At 44.2% G+C, this 20,728-nt stretch overlaps 1 protein-coding gene across 4 annotated transcripts in view; it reads left to right on the top strand.

Annotated features, from left to right (window-relative positions):
• The window catches only part of LOC109870954 (exportin-4), a 65,101-nt gene extending 45,532 nt beyond the window's left edge, over positions 1 to 19,569 (top strand). The window contains exons 15-22 of one of the 4 annotated variants that reach the window (XM_031805849.1): positions 11,572 to 11,741; positions 11,923 to 12,097; positions 15,354 to 15,647; positions 15,804 to 15,993; positions 17,340 to 17,461; positions 17,583 to 17,831; positions 17,938 to 18,030; positions 18,158 to 19,569. In XM_031805849.1, the coding sequence (XP_031661709.1) occupies positions 11,572 to 11,741; positions 11,923 to 12,097; positions 15,354 to 15,647; positions 15,804 to 15,993; positions 17,340 to 17,461; positions 17,583 to 17,831; positions 17,938 to 18,030; positions 18,158 to 18,355 (1,491 nt within the window). In that variant the 3' untranslated portion in view covers positions 18,356 to 19,569. Of the gene's footprint in view, positions 1 to 11,571; positions 11,742 to 11,922; positions 12,098 to 15,353; positions 15,648 to 15,803; positions 15,994 to 16,582; positions 17,003 to 17,327; positions 17,462 to 17,582; positions 17,832 to 17,937; positions 18,031 to 18,157 lie in introns of those variants that run through there. The other 3 variants (XM_031805848.1, XM_020461673.2, XM_031805850.1) reach the window with 3 other exon arrangements.
• The last annotated feature ends 1,159 nt before the right edge of the window (positions 19,570 to 20,728 follow it).

Genomic DNA, 20,728 nt, shown 5'->3' on the forward strand with positions numbered 1-20,728 from the left:
GTACACACGGGAAATGGTCTTGAACAGTGGTTGGTCTGCATGGCAGAGTTGTTCAATAGGTGACATCTTAGGTAGGTTCCATTGTCCCTTGAGAGTCACCCTAATAAAGTTCCGTAGTTGTAGGTAGCTAAAGAAGTCCCTGTTAGGCAAGTGGTATTTCTGTTTCAGCTGATCAACAGACATAAGAACTCTCTCCTCGTAACAATGTTCCAGAAGAGTGACCCCCTTATCAGACCATGGTCTAAAGTTACTATTCTGGAAAAACATAGGGATCAATCTATTGTTCCATAAAGGGGTTTTAGGGGAAAGGAATCCCTCTCGTCCGAACAGCTCATGCAGTTTGCACCATGCCAGGACAGAATGTATGATTAAAGGGTTGTCTGATGGTTTTTATAGATTTTCTGTCTAATTTGTAAAACAATTCTGCCCCAGTGTCATCATTTACCTCAAGCTTTTCGATGTTCAACCATGAGGGAGAGGGACCATTGTCAAACCTTTGAGCCAGAAACCTAGACTGTGCAGCCCAGTAGTACATTCTAAAATTGGGGAGGTTTTAGCCCCCTTGACTGTAATCAAGGGTCAGTTTATCCAGGCCAACCCTAGGGGTTTTGCCGTGCCAGATAAACCGTCTGGTCAGCTTGTCGAGAGAGGAAAAAAATGCTGCGGGAACAGGGATAGGGAGAGATTGAAACAGATATAGAAATCTGGGCAGGACATTCATTTTAATTACATTGATTCTACCCAGTAGAGTGAGAGGTAAGTCCATCCATTTACAAAGGTCAACCTCCACCCTTTGCAACAAACTGGCCAGATTGAGTTTAGAGGTTGTTCAGATTACCATCCACCATTATGCCCAAATATGTGAAGCCCATAGGCGACCATCTAAAAGGAAACTTGTGCTTGATGGTATGATGGTCAAAGACAGACAACGGTAAGATTTCGCTTTTATCAAAATTGACTTTATATCCAGAGAAAGAACTATAACACTGTAGTAGGATCTGCAAGTGAGAGAGGGAGTGTTCTGGGTTTGTTAGAAATAAGATATGGTTGTCTGCAAAGAGTGATAATTTATGGGTATGGGGGCCCACCTCAAAGCCATGTATGTCAGGGCACGTTCTAATAGCCTCAGCCAACGGTTCGATGGCGAGGGCAAAGAGGTGGGGGCTAATTGGGCAACCTTGTCTGTTCCCCCTATAAAGAGGGAAAGAGGAGGAAGTAATCCCATTGGTAGCAATCCTAGCTTTAGGAGATTTGTAGAGTGATTTTATCAAATTTACAAACACGGTACCTAAACTGAACTTTTCCAAGACGCGAAAGAGGTATGGCCATTCAACCCTATCAAAGGCCTTTTCGTCGAGGGAGACTGCGACACTAGGTATTTTGTTTTTGTTAGCCAGGTGAATTATATCAAAGAACCTTCTGAGATTATTGGAGGACAATCTATTAATTATGAAGCCAGTCTGATCTGGGTTGACCAACAGGGGAAGACATGGCTCCAGTCTCTTAGATAGCATCTTGGTGACCAGTTTACAATCTGTGTTAAGGAGAGAGATTGGTCTATAGGAGGTGCACTTTAGCAGGTTTTTCCCTTTCTTGTGGATTACAGTAATCACTGCTTGAGAGAAGGACTCTAGAAAGCAGTTGTCTTCTCTGGCTTTTTTAAGTACCTCCATAAGGTAGGGGACCAACAGCTCCTTAAATTCTTTATAGAACTCTGGAGGGAAGCCATCCTCCCCAGGAGATTTATTAGAAGGTAAGGATTTAATGGCCTCCAACAATTCAGGAACTGAGAAGTGTTCACTCAGGCATTCGCTGTCTTCCCCTGACAGGCATGGGAGGTTGAGAGAGGAGAGAAAGGAGTCGATCTCTGATAGATCATCGCTTGATTGGGAAGTGTAGAGGTCTTCATAGTATTTCTTAAAAGTATTATTAATTTCAGTAGGGTCGAAAGATATCTCATTAGTAAGAGTTTCTATAGCATTAATTGTCCTCTTACTTTCCTCTGCTTTCAGTTGCCATGCCAATACTTTGTGAGCTTTCTCTCCAAGCTCGTAATAACCCTGCTTTGATTTAGTGATGGCCCTCTCAGCTTGATATGTGTTCAGAATATTATATTAAATTTTTTTCTATTCTTTTTCTATTTTTTATTTCACCAGGTAGGCTAGTTGAGAACAAGTTCTCATTTGCAACTGCGGCCTGGCCAAGATAAAGCATAGCAGTGTGAAGAGACGACACAGAGTTACACATGGAGTAAACAATTAACAAGTCAATAACACAGTAGAAAAAAAAGGGGGAGTCTATATACATTGTGTGCAAAAGGCATGAGGAGGTAGGCGAATAATTACAATTTTGCAGATTAACACTGGAGTGATAAATGATCAGATGGTCATGTACAGGTAGAGATATTGGTGTGCAAAAGAGCAGAAATAAATAAATAAAAACAGTATGGGGATGAGGTAGGTAAAAATGTGTGGGCTATTTACCGATGTAAAGCTGCAGCTGCAGCGATCGGTTAGCTGCTCAGATAGCAGATGTTTGAAGTTGGTGAGGGAGATAAGTCTCCAACTTCAGCGATTTTTGCAATTCGTTCCAGTCACAGGCAGCAGAGAACTTGGAACGAAAGGCGGCCAAATGAGGTGTTGGCTTTAGGGATGATCAGTGAGATACACCTGCTGGAGCGCGTGCTACGGATGGGTGTTGCCATCGTGACCAGTGAACTGAGATAAGGCGGAGCTTTACCTAGCATGGACTTGTAGATGACCTGGAGCCAGTGGGTCTGGCGACGAATATATAGCAAGGGCCAGCCGACTAGAGCATACAAGTCGCAGTGGTGGGTGGTATGAGGTGCTTTAGTGACAAAACGGATGGCACTGTGATAAACTGCATCCAGTTTGCTGAGTAGAGTGTTGGAAGCTATTTTGTAGATGACATCGCCGAAGTCGAGGATCGGTAGGATAGTCAGTTTTACTAGGGTAAGTTTGGCGGCATGAGTGAAGGAGGCTTTGTTGCGGAATAGAAAGCCGACTCTTGATTTGATTTTCGATTGGAGATGTTTGATATGAGTCTGGAAGGAGAGTTTACAGTCTAGCCAGACACCTAGGTACTTATAGATGTCCACATATTCAAGGTCGGAACCATCCAGGGTGGTGATGCTGGTCAGGCGCGCGGGTGCAGGCAGCGAACGGTTGAAAAGCATGTATTTGGTTTTACTAGCGTTTAATAAGAGCAGTTGGAGGCCACGGAAGGAGTGTTGTATGGCATTGAAGCTCGTTTGGAGGTTAAATAGCACAGTGTCCAAGGACGGGCCGGAAGTATATAGAATGGTGTCGTCTGTGTAGAGGTGGTTCAGGGAATCGCCGCAGCAAGAGCAACATCATTGATATATACAGAGAAAAGAGTCGGCCCGAGGATTGAACCCTGTGGCACCCCCATAGAGACTGCCAGAGGACCGGACAGCATGCCCTCCGATTTGACACACTGAACTCTGTCTGCAAAGTAATTGGTGAACCAGGCAAGGCAGTCATCCGAAAAACCGAGGCTACTGAGTCTGCCGATAAGAATATGGTGATTGACAGAGTCGAAAGCCTTGGCAAGGTTGATGAAGACGGCTGCACAGTACTGTCTTTTATTGATGGCGGTTATGATATCATTTAGTACCTTGAGCGTGGCTGAGGTGCACCCGTGACCGGCTCGGAAACCAGATTGCACAGCGGAGAAGGTACGGTGGGATTCGAGATGGTCAGTGACCTTGTTGTTGACTTGGCTTTCGAAGACCTTAGATAGGCAGGGCAGGATGGATATAGGTCTGTAACAGTTTGGGTCCAGGGTGTCTCCCCCTTTGAAGTGGGGGATGACTGCGGCAGCTTTCCAATCCTTGGGGATCTCAGACGATATGAAAGAGAGGTTGAACAGGCTCGTAATAGGGGTTGCGACAATGGCGGCAGATAGTTTCAGAAATAGAGGGTCCAGATTGTCACGCCCAGCTGATTTGTACGGGTCCAAGTTTTGCAGCTCTTTCAGAACATCTGCTATCTGGATTTGGGTAAAGGAGAACCTGGAGAGGCTTGGGCGAGCAGCTGCGGGGGGGGCGGAGCTGTTGGCCGAGGTTGGAGTAGCCAGGCGGAAGGCATGGCCAGCCGTTGAGAAATGCTTGTTGAAGTTTTCGATAATCATGGATTTATCGATGGTGACCGTGTTACCTAGCCTCAGTGCAGTGGGCAGCTGGGAGGAGGTGCTCTTGTTCTCCATGGACTTCAGTGTCCCAGAACTTTTTGGAGTTGGAGCTACAGGATGCAAATTTCTGCCTGAAGAAGCTGGCCTTAGCTTTCCTGACTGACTGCGTGTATTGGTTCCTGACTTCCCTGAACAGTTGCATATCGCGGGGACTATTCGATGCTATTGCAGTCCGTCACAGGATGTTTTTGTGCTGGTCGAGGGCAGTCGGGTCTGGAGTGAACCAAGGGCTATATCTGTTCTTAGTTCTGCATTTTTTGGAACGGAGCATGCTTATCTAAAATGGTGAGGAAGTTACTTTTAAAGAATGACCAGGCAACCTCAACTGACGGGATGAGGTCAATGTCCTTCCAGGATACCCGGGCCAGGTCGATTAGAAAGGCCTGCTCACAGAAGTGTTTTAGGAAGCGTTTGACAGTGATTGAGGGGTGGTCGTTTGACTGCGTCTCCGTAGCGGATACAGGCAATGAGGCAGTGATCGCTGAGATCCTGGTTGAAGACAGCGGAGGTGTATTTGGAGGGCCAGTTGGTCAGGATGACGTCTATGAGGGTGCCCTTGTTTACAGATTTAGGGTTGTACCTAGTGGGTTCCTTGATGATTTGTGTGAGATTGAGGGCATCTAGCTTAGATTGTAGGACTGCCCGGGGTGTTAAGCATATCCCAGTTAAGGTCACCTAACAGAACAAACTCTGAAGCTAGATGGGGGGCGATCAATTCACAAATGGTGTCCAGGGCACAGCTGGGAGCTGAGGGAGGTCGGTAGCAGACGGCAACAGTGAGAGACTTATTTCTGGAGAGAGTAATTTTCAAAATTAGTAGTTCGAACTGTTTGGGTGTGGACCTGGAAAGTATGACATTACTTTGCAGGCTATCTCTGCAGTAGACTGCAACTCCTCCCCCTTTGGCAGTTCTATCTTGACGGAAAATGTTATAGTTGGGTATGGAAATCTCAGAATTTTTGGTGGCCTTCCTGAGCCAGGATTCAGACACTGCAAGGATATCAGGGTTAGCAGAGTGTGCTAAAGCAGTGAGTAAAACAAACTTCGGGAGGAGGCTTCTGATGTTGACATGCATGAAACCAATACTTTTTCGATCACAGAAGTCAACAAATGAGGGTGCCTGGGGACATGCAGGGCCTGGGTTTACCTCCACATCACCCGCGGAACAGAGGAGGAGTAGAATGAGGGTGCGGCTAAAGGCTATCAAAACTGGTCGCCTAGAGCGTTGGGGACAGAGAATAAAAGGAGCAGATTTCTGGGCATGGTAGAATATATTCAGGGCATAATGCGCAGACAGGGGTATGGTGGAGTGCGGGTACAGCGGAGGTAAGCCCAGGCACTGGGTGATGATGAGAGAGGTTGTATCACTGGACATGCTGGTTGTAATGGGTGAGGTCACCGCATGTGTGGGAGGTGGGACAAAGGAGGTATCAGGGGTATGAAGGGTGGAACTAGGGGCTCCATTGTAAACTAAAACAATGATAACTAACCTGAACAACAGTATACAAGGCATATTGACATTTGAGAGAGACATACAGCGAGGCATACAGTAATCACAGGTGTTGAATTGGGAGAGCTAGCTAAAACAGTAGGTGAGACAACAACAGCTAATCAGCTAGCACAACAACAGCAGGTAAAATGGCGTTGACTAGGCAGGGAGGGTAGGATTAACTACACACACAGCCTGAGTGCGGCTGGAGCCGACAGATAAAACAAGCAGAATGGAGTACCGTGATTAATGGACAGTCCAGCATGCATCAGCTATGTAGCCAAGTGATCAGTGTCCAGGGGGCAGCGCTGGGTGGGGCAGGGAAGCTAGACTGGCGAGTATTATCCAGGTTTAAAAAACTGGCTGGCTGTGCAGAAGGTAAAAGGTAAAAGCCGCTAGCAGTGGCTAACAATGACTAAATAGCTTGTAGCTGGTTAGCTTCTGGAGGTTCTTGAGTGTGTTCTAAAAATAAAAAATAATAGCAATTCCGTATCACATTGGGTGAGGCAGGTTACCGGAAGGTGTAAACTAATAAAAATTATCGAAAAGAGATTGAAAATAAATATGGGTCCAGTGAGTGGTTGGGACGCGGCGATTCAGACGGTTAGCAGGCCTGTGCTAACAAGGTAGCAGTTAGCGGACCGGGGCTAAACAAGGTAGCAGTTAGCGGACCGGGGCTAAACAAGTTAGCAGTTAGCAGGCCGAATTAGCAAGCAAGGAGATGGCAAGGGCTAGAAAGTTAGCCTTTGGGGGACGTCGCGATGGGGTGAGTCTGTTTATGCCTCTTCATGCGGTGACATCGATAGACCGGTCGTGGGTCCGGATATTGTAGCCCAGGAGTATGCTTCGGTGGTAGCACAGGAGCTCTGGCCGGGCTAGCTTCAAGCTAAGTGGGTGGAAACGCTAGCCAGGAGTAATCATCCGGGGTTGCGGTTAGCTAGTTAGCTAGTTGTGAAGATCCAGCTGAAAATGTTCCATTTGCGGTGGGAATCCGGGGATAAAAAAATAGGTCCATTATGCTCTGGTTAGAGTCGCATTGTTCGAACTGGCGAGAGCTTTCCGAGCTAAAGGTTAGCTGATGACCGGTTAGCTGAAGACCACTAGCAATGGTTTGCTGACTGATAGCTGGTAGTTAGCTGGCTAGCTTCAGTTGAGGGGTTCCGGATCCGAAGTAAATATAAATACTTTAGGGAAAAAAAGCAGATCCGCGCTACATTGGGTGAGGCGGGTTGCAGGAGAGTATTTAGAAGTTGAGGTTTAGCAAAATGTTTTAAAAGATATGCGAAGAAAAATGTGTAAAAAACTATATATACAAGGGACACGACACGACAAGACGTCTGACTGCTACGCCAAAAGCCTATATAGATCTTTAGTCGGGCCTCTTTGGTAGGTTCTCTAGCTCGGAGAGTTCAGATTCAAGGGCACTCAGTGCCGCACCGTGTTTTCTCTTCAGCCCTTTAGTATAGGAAATAATCTGTCCCCTCAGATAGGCCTTCAATGTGTCCCAAAGAATGAAGTTGTCAGGAGCAGAGGGTTTGTTTGTCAAAGTAAAAATATTGATCTGCTCTTTGATGAATGCACAAAATTCAGGTTGCTTTAGGAGTGTAGAATTTAGTCTCCATCTATATGCTCCATTTACCTTGGTAGGAATGGAGATTGATAATACCAGAGGAGAATGGTCACTAAGAAATCTGGGGAGATACTCGACATCTAACACACTATGAAACAGTTGTGTCGAAAGTAAAAAGTTATCTATGCGTGTGTGTGTCTTGTGTGGGTGTGAATAAAAAGAGTAGTCCCTATCCTGTGGGCACAACTGTCTCCAGACGTCTAGTAAATTGAGATCTTTCATGAATGACATGGTGAGCTTGCCGGCTTTGGTAAGAAGTGAGGGTTCATCAGAAGACCTATCAAGAACTGTGTCTAAGCAAAAATGTAAATCTCCTCCAACCAGTAGCCATCCTGGTGGTGCTTGAGCGACCTAAAGGAAGACATTCTGAATAAACATATGGTCATCGAAGTTAGGAGCATAAATATTCAATAGGGTCCAAGACTCTGAAAACATATGCCCCTGCACAAAAACAAACCTGCCAGAGGGATCAGAGATGGTGTTGTTGACGCAGAAGGGGATGTGTCTACTTATCAAAATTGCAGTTCCTCTTGCTTTGGAGTTAAAAGAGGAAAGAGTATCTTCAACTGTGCTAATGCGCAACTCAGCCTCAGTCGTTCTCAAAAGGAGATCATTCATGGAGGATTTCAGGTCGTCAATGGAGTTCAGCCGATTTCTTATCAATTTTCATAGAAAGACCTCTGTTACCATCCTGAATTTCCCGGAGGAGAGTAGCCAGCATGTCGGCAGGCTCGCAAGAGGCTGCTGAGAGCAACAGTCTGGAACTGTCGTCTGAGTTATGAGGGCTAATGCTAATCTTGCTAGCTGTAGCGTTATCTTGGGAATCAACAACGTTTTGGTCGTCCTTCTTGCCTCTCGGTCGGAGGTCAATGGCTCTTTGGGAAGGTAAGTACTTGACAATTTATCAGCCGATGTTAGAATATTGTTTCAACGTTGTTATTTAGGTAAAAATATAATAACTTTGAAGAGCTCGGTTTGTCAACATCTGCTCAGCTCCGCGGCATCACGTGCTCTATTAGGATATTTCTAGGCTAATCAATGGAAGTTAAATGGTAAATGAGAAGGACCGGCTACAACACCAAGAGCCAACAGGTAGTAATAATTTGAATGGATTTGTTGTTATTCATTGTAGGATTCGGAAGGGGAGAAAGTTATGTAGTCTCAATCACCCTAACTAACATTAGCTAGCTCCTTATCTCAGTTTTAGGCAGTCAAGACAGTGATACTATGTAATCAGATGAGATGATAAATACAGTGCTTTCGGAAAGTATTCAGACCTGTTAACTTTATCCACATTTTGTTACGTTACAGCCTTGTCCTAAAATGGATTAAATAGTTTTTTCCCCTTCAATCTACAAACAATCCTTAATGACAGTGAAAACAGGTTTAGAAATGTTTGCAAATTTAGAAAAAGTTCAAAACATCTTATTTATATAAGTATTCAGACCCTTTGCTATGAGACTCGAAATTGAGCTCCAGTGCATCCTGTTTCCATTGATCATCCTTGAAATGTTTCTACAACTTGTGGTAAATTCTCATTGCTGGAGGCATCACTACAGACACCCTGGTTCGAATCCAAGCATCATCTCAACCGGCCGTGATTGGGAGTCCCATAGGGCGGCACGCAATTGGCACAGCGTTGTCCGGGTTTGGCCGGTGTAGTAGGCAGTCATTGTAAATAAGAATTTATTATTAATTTATTTTCATTTTTATTTTCACTTTATGATGAGGATCGGTACCTGTTAGTGGTAGTTTTGTGATTTTACATTTTGTAATAAAAAAATATATATTCTACCGTTAAGTTTGGGGTCACTTAGAAATGTCTTTGTTTTTCATGAAAACATACATGAAATGAGATGCAAAATTATTAGGAAACAGTCAAGACTGACAAGGTTATAAATATTTTTTAACTAATAATAATTGTGTCCTTCAAACTTTGCTTTCGTCAAATAATCTTCCATTTGCAGCAATTACAGTCTTGCAGACCTTTGGAATTCTATTTGACATTTGTTGAGGTAATCTGAAGAGATTTCACCCCATGCGTCCCGAAGCACCTCCCACAAGTTGGATTGGCTTGTTGGGCACTTCTTACCATACGGTCAAGTTGCTCCCACAACTGCTCAATATGGTTGAGATCTGGTGATTGTGCTGGCCACTCCTTTATAGACAGAATACCAGCTGACTGCTTCTTCCTTAAATAGTTATTGCATAGTTTGGAGCTGTGCTTTGGGTCATTGTCCTGTTGTAGGAGGAAATTGGCTCCAATTAAGCGCTGTCCACAGGGTATGGTGTTGCAAAATGGAGTGATAGCCTTCCTTCTTCAAGATCCCTTTAACCCTGTACAAATCTCCCACTTTACCACCACCAAATCACCTCCAGACCATCATATTGCCTCCACCATTCTTGACAGATGGCGTCAAGCAGTCCTCCTGTATCTCTTCATTTTTTCTGCGTCTCACGAATGTTCTTCTTTGTGATCCGAACACCTCAAACTTAGATTGGAAAAAAGTGTTATGGACAGACCAATCTTCCTCTGTCCGGTGTCTGTGTTATTTTGTCCATCTTAATCATTTATTTTTATTGGCCAGTCTGAGATATGGCTTTTTCTTTGCAACTCTGCCTAGAAGGCCTCCTCACTGTTGATGTTGAGACTGGTGTTTTGAGGGTACTATTTAATGAAGCTGCCAGTTGAGGACTTGTGAAGCATCTGTTTCTCAAACTAGACCCTCTAATGTACTTGTCCTCTTGCTCAGTTGTGCACCGGGGCCTCCCACTCTTTATATTCTGGTTAGTGCCAGTTTGCACTGTTCTGTGAAGGGAGTAGTACACAGCGTTGTACGAGATCTTCAGTTTCTTGGCAATTTATCGCATGGAATAGCCTTCATTTCTCAGAACAAGAATAGTCTGACGAGTTTCAGAAGAAAGTTCTTTGTTTCTGGCCATTTTGAGCCTGTAATCGAACCCACAAATGCTGATGCTCCAGATACTTAACTAGTCTAAAGAAGGCCAGTTTTATTGCTTCTTTAATCAGAACAACAGTTTTCAGCGGTGCTAACATAATTGCAAAAGGGTTTTCTAATGATCAATTAGCCTTTTCAAATTATAAACATTGATTAGCTAACACAACGTGGCATTGGAAAACACAGGAGTGGTGGTTGCTGATAAATGACCTCTGTACGCCAATGTAGATATTCCATAAAAAATCTGCCGTTTCCAGCTACAATAGTCATTTACAACATTAACATCTACACTGTGTTTCTGATTTCTGTTTTCTTAAAACAACAAGGACATTTCTAAGTGTCCTCAAACTTTTGGACAGTAGTGTATATTCCTTTTTTTTTTTTTCTCTTAACGTTAAAGATCACAATTTTGTTGAAACGTTCACACCCCATACACCAGACACCACTGTCTGATTTGTCTTAATGTGGTTGTCCATAATAACACTTCTCACTCCAACCCTCTGAGTGTGAAGGCCCTATAACATGGTGCGGCAGGTAGCTAGTGGTTAGAGCGTTGGGCCAGTAACCGGAAGGTTGCTCGATCGAATCCCAAAGCTGACAAGGTCGAGCAACCTTCCGGTTACTGGCCCAACGCTCTAATCACTAGGCTACCTGACGCACCATGTTATAGGGCCTGTCATTCTGACCCTGAACAAGGCAGTTAACCCATTGTTCCTAGGCTGTCATTGTAAATAAGAATTTGTTCTTTACTAACTTGCCTAGTTAAACAAAGTTTAAATATAACAATATCACTGGCATGGTAATGGACTTGGCATGGATTTGACAGATGACTTCATAAATAGTCTTTGTAACATTAACTGATGAGGAGGCGGCCACTGGACACTTGAGGTGAAAATGCCAGGGATTGTCCTCCATCACTGTCTACAGTAGCTAAGCTCTGAGAGCTCTTTTAAGTGTTCTTAAAGTATCCCTGTAAAGGCCTCCTTGTAGAGTTCTGTTATGTTTACACCACCAGTGTAATTTCACCTTAACACCAGTGTACTCTCTGGAAGTGTGTCTTGTAAAACCGGGTTTGCTGTGGGTCGTGGCATGGTGTGGAGCAGTGCAGTATACCACTGGACTGGACAGTACAGCCAGTTGACTGACATCAGCTGCCATGGCTATTTATGATGTGATCTGTTCAAGTGTTGCAGTGATTTTCATCTATGCCTCAAACCATTTCACACCTATCTTTCTCACTCTTTTCATTCCTCCTTCAGATCAGTATACCCCTGAGCACTGCGTTCGGGGCCGACACGGAGGGGGCCCAGTGGATTGTGGGATACCTGCTGGAGAAAGTGATCAACAACCTGTCTGTGTGGAGCTCTGAACCTGAACTGGCTAACGACACGGTGGAGCTACTGGTCTGTCTGGTGGAGAAGAGGGAGAGGTCCGACACTGACTTATGTTTCCCAACTTGAACAATGCACACACATCTAGTTAGCAAATGAGCCTAAACGTTGGTGCTTGAAACAACTACCCCTTGTGGTGGAGTGATAGTAGATGAGAAAATGTATCTCGCCAATGATTATCACATGCCAACAAACCATTCTCCATCCCTCCTCTCTCAGGGCCAACATAGTGGTGCAGTGTGAGAACTGGTGGAACTTAGCAAAGCAGTTTGCCAGCCGCAGCCCTCCCCTGGACCTGCTATCCAGCTCAGTACAAAGGACCCTGATGAAGGCCCTGGTTCTGGGGGGCTTCGCACACATGGACTCAGACACCAAGCAGCAATACTGGACCGAGGTAGGGAATCTTATAGAACCCCAAATAACACAGAGGCTGCCTATTTCTAAAATGTATCTTATTAAAATGTGATTTTAAACCTAACCATACCGATAACCTTAAGCCTAACCTTACATTTAAATTAAGACCAAAAATACAAATTGTTTTCATGAATTTTTACAATCTGCCAATTTGGATTTTGTGTCCATGGTAACTCTTGGAAACCCTACCAAACAGTGCTCACCTTACTGCTGTCACCCACCCAGTCAGCAACGATGGTATTAACGAATGATGTTTTAGGTACTGTTGTGTGCTTCCATCTTGTCAGTACGTACTCCATGTCCCACATCTCATCAATTGTTGCAGTAATGTATGACAGTGTGTTCATAGACGTCCAACAATCTGTTGTTAACGCCATGTATCGTGTTTGAGAGCTCACGCTTTGTACTTGCAGAGCAATAATTGTAATATTTCTTCATCAGGGCCGTCAGTTTTTCCACATGGCACTTTGTATTCTGGTTCTAGATATGCCATTAGGGCAAGGTTCCCCAACTGGTGGCCCGCGGGACGAATTTGGCCCGCAGGTGGTTTCATTTGGCCCCCCATGTTTTCTTAGCCCGCAAATGTTTTCTTTTTTTACATAGACTAAAAACACCAGCAAATCAGCTCCAAGTAATTTTTTTACATTTTGGAATTATGTCCCAAAGTATTCCCACACATAAGAGATATGTGATTATATACAAATGTAAGCAAGGTTTGAAATTCATCTCTGTTTGGGCTTCTTGCGGTCAATTTGTAATTACAGTTAGTCATAAATTTACATACACCTTAGCCAAATATATTTAAACTCAGTTTTTCACAATTCCTGACATTTAATCCTAGTAAAAATGTCCTGTCTAAGGTCAGTTAGGATCACCACTTTTATTTTAAGAATGTGAAATGTCAGAATAATAGTAGTGATTTATTTCAACTTTTATTTATTTCATCACATTCCCAGTGGGTCAGTAGTTTACATACACTCAATTAGTATTTGGTAGCATTACCTTTTAAATTGTTTAACTTCGGTCAAATGTTTCAGCTAGTCTTCCACAAGGTTCCTACAATAAGTTGGGTGAATTTTGGCCCATTCCTCCTGACAGAGCTGGTGTAACTGAGTCAGGTTTGTCGGCCTCCTTGCTCGCACACGCCTTTTCAGTTCTGCACACAAATCTTCTATAGGATTGAGATCAGGGCTTTGTGATGGCCACTCCAATACCTTGACTTTGTTGTCCTTAAGCAATTTTGCCACAATTTTGGAAGTATGCTTGGGGTCATTGTCCATTTGGAAGACCCATTTGCAACCAAGCTTTAACTTCCTGACTGAGGTCTTAAGATGTTGCATGATGCTATCTATTTTGTGAATTGCACCAGTCCCTCCTGCAGTAAAGCACCCCCACAACATGATGCTGCCATCCCTGTGCTTCACGGTTGGGATGGTGTTCTTCGGCTTGCAAGCCTCCCCTTTCTCCTCCAAACATAACGATGGTCATTATGACCAAACAGTTCTATTTTTGTTTCATCAGACCAGAGGACATTTCTCCAAAAAGTACAATCTTTGTCCCCATGTGCAGTTGCAAACCGTAGTGTGGCTTGTTTATGGCAGTTTTGGAGCAGTGGCTTCTTCCTTGCTGAGCGGCCTTTCAGGTTATGTCGATATAGGGCTTTACTGTGGATATAGATACTTTTGTACCTGTTTCCTCCAGCATCTTCACAAGGTCCTTTGCTGTTGTTCTGGGATTGATTTGCACTTTTCGCACCAAAGAAAGTTCATCTCTAGGAGACAGAATGTGTCTCCTTCCTGAGCGGTATGAACGCTGCGTGGTCCCATGGTGTTTATACTTGCGTACTATTGTTTGTACAGATGAACGTGGTCCCTCCAGGTGTTTTGGAAAATGCTCCCAAGGATGAACCATACTTTCCTTGACTGATTTCTTTTGATTTTCCCATGATGTCAGGCACTGAGTTTGAAGGTAGGCCTTGAAATACATCCACAGGTACACCTCCAATTGACTCAAGGGATGTCAATTAGCCTATCAGAAGCTTCTAAAGCCATGACATAATTTTCTGGAATTTTCCAAGCTGTTTAAAGACACAGTCAACTTAGTGTATGTTGACTTCTGACCCATTGGAATTGTGATAGAGTGAATTATAAGTGAAATAATCTGTCTGTAAACAATTGTTGGATAAATGACTTGTGTCATGCACAAAGTAGATGTCCTAACTGACTTGCAAAAACTATAGTTTGTTAACAAGAAATTCGTGGAGTGGTTGAAAATTGAAAAACAAGTTTTAATGACTCCAACCTAAGTGTATGTGAACTTCCGACTTCAACTGTATGTTCTGGCCCCCTGACCATCCGCTCAAGAAAAAATTGGCCCTCGGCTGAATCTAGTTGATGATCCCTCCATAATTGATGTTGATGATCCGCCCATAATCGCACTTCTGACAGAAATGGTTTGGCTCTCACGGTGCCTCTTTCGTAGCTCAATTCTACCTCGCAAAGTTTGCATTTCATCACCTTTTCATTTAACTTCTCAAAGTACTGCCATACAGATCTTTGCAGCTGCCGCTTCCCTGTCTCACTCTCTTCCATTTTTACAACTGTTAACGACTATCTGTGGCAAATCATCATTTATTTCTTCTAAGTGTTACCGATCCCAAATTAGTTTAAACGTCACACCCCTACACTCTGAATCCCTGAATGGAACTAACTTCCGCACACACGCCTTTCCAAGGACCCAGAGAAATGGAGCTATAACTTCAAGCTCTCAAGTGTCATTTCCCTTCAGATTTCCTCTATATAGGCTCTCTTTCCCATAGACTTCAGTTGGTAACAAGTTGTGCGATTAAATGTATTTTCCCTACTATGGTGATTCTGTTTAACCACTCTCCCTATAGACTTCAGTAAACATACGGCGAAGCCAAACGATTTAGCCAAAACCATTAGACCTCCCTAGAGTCTATGTTTGATAATGATCCTCATAATGATCTTGAAGGCCATTCTATAGTAATGCAAGACGATTCCAAAGCCATTAGTAGAGATCTATGAATGAGGCGGCAGCTGTCTTGCCTTCCAGCTGCTGTGACTAGTGTGTACAGTACAGTAGCCCATTCAAGAAGTGGGAATGAAAATAGCCTGCAGCTGATCTTTGGGCCAGGTTACTGTAAAGCACTTTGTGACAAATGTTGATTGATCACCTCTCTCCCTTCCTTCCTCCCTTCCTTTCTCTTCCTCCAGGTGCTGCACCCCCTCCAGCAGCGCTTCCTCAACCTGATCAACCAGGAGAACTTTCCTCAGATCTGTCAGGAGGAGAGTGTGAAGCGGGAGATCGTTGCCACCCTGGAGGCTCTATGTGGCATCGCCGAGGCAACGCAGATCGACAACGTGGCGTCTCTCTTCAGCTTCCTCATGGACTTCCTGTCCAGTTGCATCGGCCTGATGGAGGTGTACCGCAACACGCCCGAGACGATCAACCTCATCATTGAGGTGTTCGTGGAGGTCGCCCACAAACAGATCTGCTACCTTGGAGAGGTGAAGATAGCAAAAACACTTAATCGCTTTAATAATAACTACACACTTAGAATTACAAATCCCTACACTTGTATTATGTGTAGAGTAATGTAATCGGATATGGGGCTTCCACTGGAAAGAGTTAACAGCCACCTCTTCTCCCTCTCTGACCCTCAGTCTAAGTCTATGAAGCTGTACGAGGTGTGCCTGACGCTGCTGCAGGTCTACTCTAAGAACAACCTGGGCAGGAAGAGGGCTGATGTGGCTGCTGAGGAGGACCAGTACCAGGACCTGCTGCTCATCATGGAGCTGCTCACCAACCTGCTCTCTAAGGAGTTCATTGACTTCTCAGACACAGGTGTGGACGGTGGGTGTGTGTACATCTCCACCATCCCCAATGACATTAGTCTGCATTTATGTATGATACTTTCAGTTCCTAGTTAGTTTTCAATACTTATCAAATTTTATTGATCACATACACATATTTATCAGATGTTATTGCGGGTGTAGCGAAATGCCTGTGTTTCTAGCTCTTAGGCAGTGCAGTAATATCTAACAATACACACATTTAAAAGTAAAATAATGGAATTAAGAAATATATAAATTAGGACAAGCAATGTTGAAGTGGCATTGACTAAATACAATATATCCATATGAGATGAGTAAAGCAGTATGTAAACATTAAAGTGACTAGTGTTCCATTATTAAAGTGGCCAGTGATTATAAGTACATAGAGCAGCAGCCTCTAAGGTGCAGAACTGAGTAACCAACCGGGTGGTAGCCGGCTAGTGGTGGCTATTTAACAGTCTGATGGCCTTGATAGATAGATGCTTTTCAGTTTCTCAGTCCCAGCTTTGATGCACCTGTACTGACCTCGCCTTCTGGATGTTAGCGGGGTAAATAAGCTGTGTCTCAGGTGGTTGTTGTCCTTGATGATCTTTTTGGCCTTCCTGTAGGTGTCCTGGAGGGCAGGCAGTGTGCCTCCGGTGATGCGGTGGGCAGACTGCACCACCCTCTGGAGAGCCCTGCGGTTGTGGGCGGCACAGTTGCAAATACCAGGTGGTGATACAGCCCAACAGGATGCTCTCAATTGTGCATCTGCAAAAGTTTCTGAGGGTCTTAGTGGCTAAGCCGTAGGCACTGTTGCGCCTTCTTCACCACATTGTCTGTGTGGGTGGACCATTTCAGATTGTCAGTGACGTATACACCGAGGAACTTGGAGCTTTCCACCTTCTCCACTGCGGTCCTGTCGATGTTTATAGGGATGTGCTCACGCTGCTTTTTCTTGAAGTCCACGATCAGCTCCTTTGTTTTGACATTGAGGGAGAGGTTGTTTTCCTGGCACCACTCTGCCTCCCTGTAGGCCGTCTCGTCATTGTTGGTAATCAGGCGTACTACTGTTGTGTCTTCTGCAAACTTGATGATTTGAGTTGGAGGCGTGTGTGACCACGCAGTCAAGAGTGAACAGGGAGTACAGAAGGGGGCTGAGCACGCACCCTTGTCGGGCCCCTGTTGAGGATAAGTGAAGTGGAGGTGTTGTTTCCTACATTCACCACCTGGGGGGCGGCCCATCAGGAAGTCCAGGACCCAGTTGCATAGGGTGGATTTCAGGCCCTGAGCTTGATGAGCTTGGCGGGTACTATGGTGTTGAAGGCTGAGCTATAGTCAATTTACAGAATCCTCTGGTTTGTGTGTGTGTTGATGGTGGAACAGATGAGGTTTTCCGGGGGCAGGAGCAGGGTTCGGGAGCGGCAGGTCGGTCGGTGTCAGCTGCAGACGTAGTTCTGTTTGGAGTCAACATTATTCTGCCTCTCATGTCTCAGGACCTACTCAAGGTAAGACCCAGGTCCCAGTCTCAATTGTTAAACAATGCTTCTTCCTTCCTCGAAGTAATCACTGATGTACATTGTCACTGTACTACAAACTGTTGTTAAACTGGTTTGTCTGTGTTTTCAGTTCCCGTCTCTGTGTAACCAGTATTACAAGCTTATCACGTTCATCTGTGAGATCTTCCCTGAGAAGATCCCCCAGTTACCAGAGGAGCTGTTTAAGAGTCTCATGTACTCCCTAGAGCTGGGCATGACATCCATGAGTTCAGAGGTCAGCCAGCTGTGTCTGGAGGCTCTGTCTCCCCTGGCCGAGCAGTGTGCCAAGACCCAGGAGAAAGACACGCCCCTCTTCATCGCTACACGCCACTTCCTCAAGGTGAGACACCACCTCCTGGGATTTCCTCCTAACTACAAGGTCTACTTCATTCCATTATACTCAAAAAGAGGAAATGTTTTGTAATGGAAAATCTCTCCTTCTCCAGTTGGTGTTTGACATGCTGGTACTGCAAAAACACAACACAGAGATCACAGTGGCAGCGGGAGAAGCTCTCTATACACTAGTGTGCCTGCATCAAGTGAGTGTCCTTTGTTTTTAAACTTCCTGCACACATCGATCTCATTCTTTTTATTGGCTCTGGTGATCTGGATGTTGTACCTCCTGTCGGCTTCATATGATGGTGTAATTTCCTATTCTCTCTCCAGGCGGAGTACCAGGAGCTGGTGGAGTCTCTGCTCGCCACCCAGCGAGACGCCGTCATCTACCAGAGACTGGCCGACGCCTTCAACAAGCTGACAGCCAGCAGCACGCCGCCCAGCATGGACCGCAAGCAGAAGGTGGCCTTCCTCAAGAGTCTGGAGGAGTTTGTGTCCAATGTAGGGGGGCTACTTTGTGTCAAATAACTATTAGCTCCCCTCCCTCCTAGCCCCTCTATATCCAACCCGCTCACAGATCTACCTACCTACCTTGACCACATCTGACCAAGCCAAACCATTGAGAAGACAGACAGACTGAGCTGATGAGCTGCACTGTTAGACTGTGTGGGAAAAAATAGGTGAGGTTGAGACACTGACTGGAGCTGTGGTGTGGACTGGACTAGGGTGTGGTTTGGGCAGGTTCACACCCACTCCTCCCCCTAACCCTTCCTTTTTCCTCAAAGGCCCCCAGCACAAACGTACAGTGGCTTCGGGGATTACGATTTGGTGGTGGGGGGGGTCAGAGAGGGATGGACCTGCCCGCTGTACCCCTCTGTCCCATCATCCAATCATTGTTTACGTTTGCCAGTGGGAGGGTTGGGATGAACACAGGAGGAGGGGCCAATCTGTTCTGAGAATGCTATGCCCCTCCCTCTCTCCCCATGCCCATACCCTCTCTCCCCTCCCAGAGTGCCTTGGTTTTCTTGTTTGTGTCGTGTGTCGACTCCCGTGTGTCTGTGTGGCCAAGCTGAGAGGTGTCTTATAGCAACAACTGTGCCTGTCACACACACACCAAAAACACAGTGGACGCACACACACACACACATCTCCATGACCACGAGAGGCTAGATCCCACCACCTTCAGGTTGCTGAACCTGTTAACTGGAGGGCCGATGACAAAAAACGATTCACTTCGTCCTCATCAAGTGTGTATATATGTTTTCCCAAAAAAGTGGGGGAAATTTTAAACAATGACTGAAAAGTTTTTATAAGATGGCAGTGGAGCTGAATTTTTATGGTTATGATCACTTGAAGAAAAAGGGGGGCAAGTTTGAAAACTTTGGATTTTGATTTCTTTATTGTTCTAGATTGTAATTGTATTCTATGCCACCCTTTTGTCTCAGTCCTGACTGCCCACAGCCGATATCCAGAAAATTGGAGGCCTTAGGAAGTTTGGGCCCCTGAAGTTTAGCAATCTTCTCTCTAGTTATATTTTTCTATGTCACAGCCACTATCTCCATTTCAAAACACACTGAATGGAAGCAATAACAAACCAAAAAAGGAACAGAGCCACTTGTTGTAACCATGGCATTTGAGGTAGACTCACTGCCCTTCCTCTGTTTAGACCACTACCCTGGTTCTTTTGGAATGAATTGTATTGAAATGTAAAAGTGTACATAAACTTATTATATAAAATATAATTGTTGTTTTTCCTCTTCTGTATAAAGTTTTTTTCTATCTCAATGTCCTGTTCTAAAGAATATGCAAACAAGTTCCACATCCAGTTTTGATCATTCTTGTCAACATAAAACCCAAAAGTGCTTTCAATATCTCTGAAATAAAAATAGTTGAAATTTAGAAATTATTTTCAGAAAATGACATTTACTGAAGTAAACGTGGTGTGCTTGCTAGTGTTTATGGTTGTGAAATGGTAGGAATAGAGTTTTTGTAGGCTGTTTGTTATAGTGACCTACTTTAAGGTGGTTATAGTAGGCTAGAGAGTACTATCATAAACCATATGTTTTTAAGCTTTCAGAATGTTTTAGCTTGAACATTCTGAATCATTTGTGGCAGTGATTTAGGTTTAGAATGTTGAAGCTTGCATTCTGCCATTGAAATGAATGGGGATACAACACGCTTTCTAGTTTGAAGTAGGAAATGGTAAAAAAAAACTGTGAAGCCATTAAGATGAGTCAGTCTGCACATGTGAACATTGGTGGTCTTTGTAGCTGAAATGCTTCAGAACAGTCAATGGTGAATACAAATTTAGCCTTTGAAGTCTGGAGCTTCTATGCTAATTTGAAAGTTATAGTTCAATAATGGAATCAATCCTTTTGACAAGCAATGCAAGTTTGTTAGTTTTATACATGTCAAAGTTGGTTTGGAGTTTGTACCTTAACAGTTCAACACAAGTGGTGAATCCAAATACTTATGTAGCTTTATACAAAACAAATGTAAGCTGTATACAAGCACACCATTCCAGACCAGTCTGCATGTTTTATAGTTTAAATGGCATTTCCATCTTCCAACAGACTAGTGATGACCAGAGTTTTCCCCATTAAAGTATATGGCCCCTGAAATGCATTGGGATTTCTAATATGGTTATAATGTGAAAAGTATAAGTAGTATCCCAAAAATGTTTTACAAGCACACTGACAATCATCAGTACCAGTGCCCATCTGCACGTGTTAAAGGTGTAGTTCACGATTTTAAAACGATGTTAGATGGTTCCTCACCCTGAAAATTTGTCCTGTTGCTAGCTAATTTGTCCTATTTAGCTAGCTTGCTGTTGCTAGCTAATTTGTCCTGGGATATAAACATTGAGTTCTTATTTTACCTGAAATGCACAAGGTCCTCTGC

Source organism: Oncorhynchus kisutch, linkage group LG26, assembly GCF_002021735.2.
Source record: "Oncorhynchus kisutch isolate 150728-3 linkage group LG26, Okis_V2, whole genome shotgun sequence".
Taxonomy (NCBI): domain Eukaryota; kingdom Metazoa; phylum Chordata; class Actinopteri; order Salmoniformes; family Salmonidae; genus Oncorhynchus; species Oncorhynchus kisutch.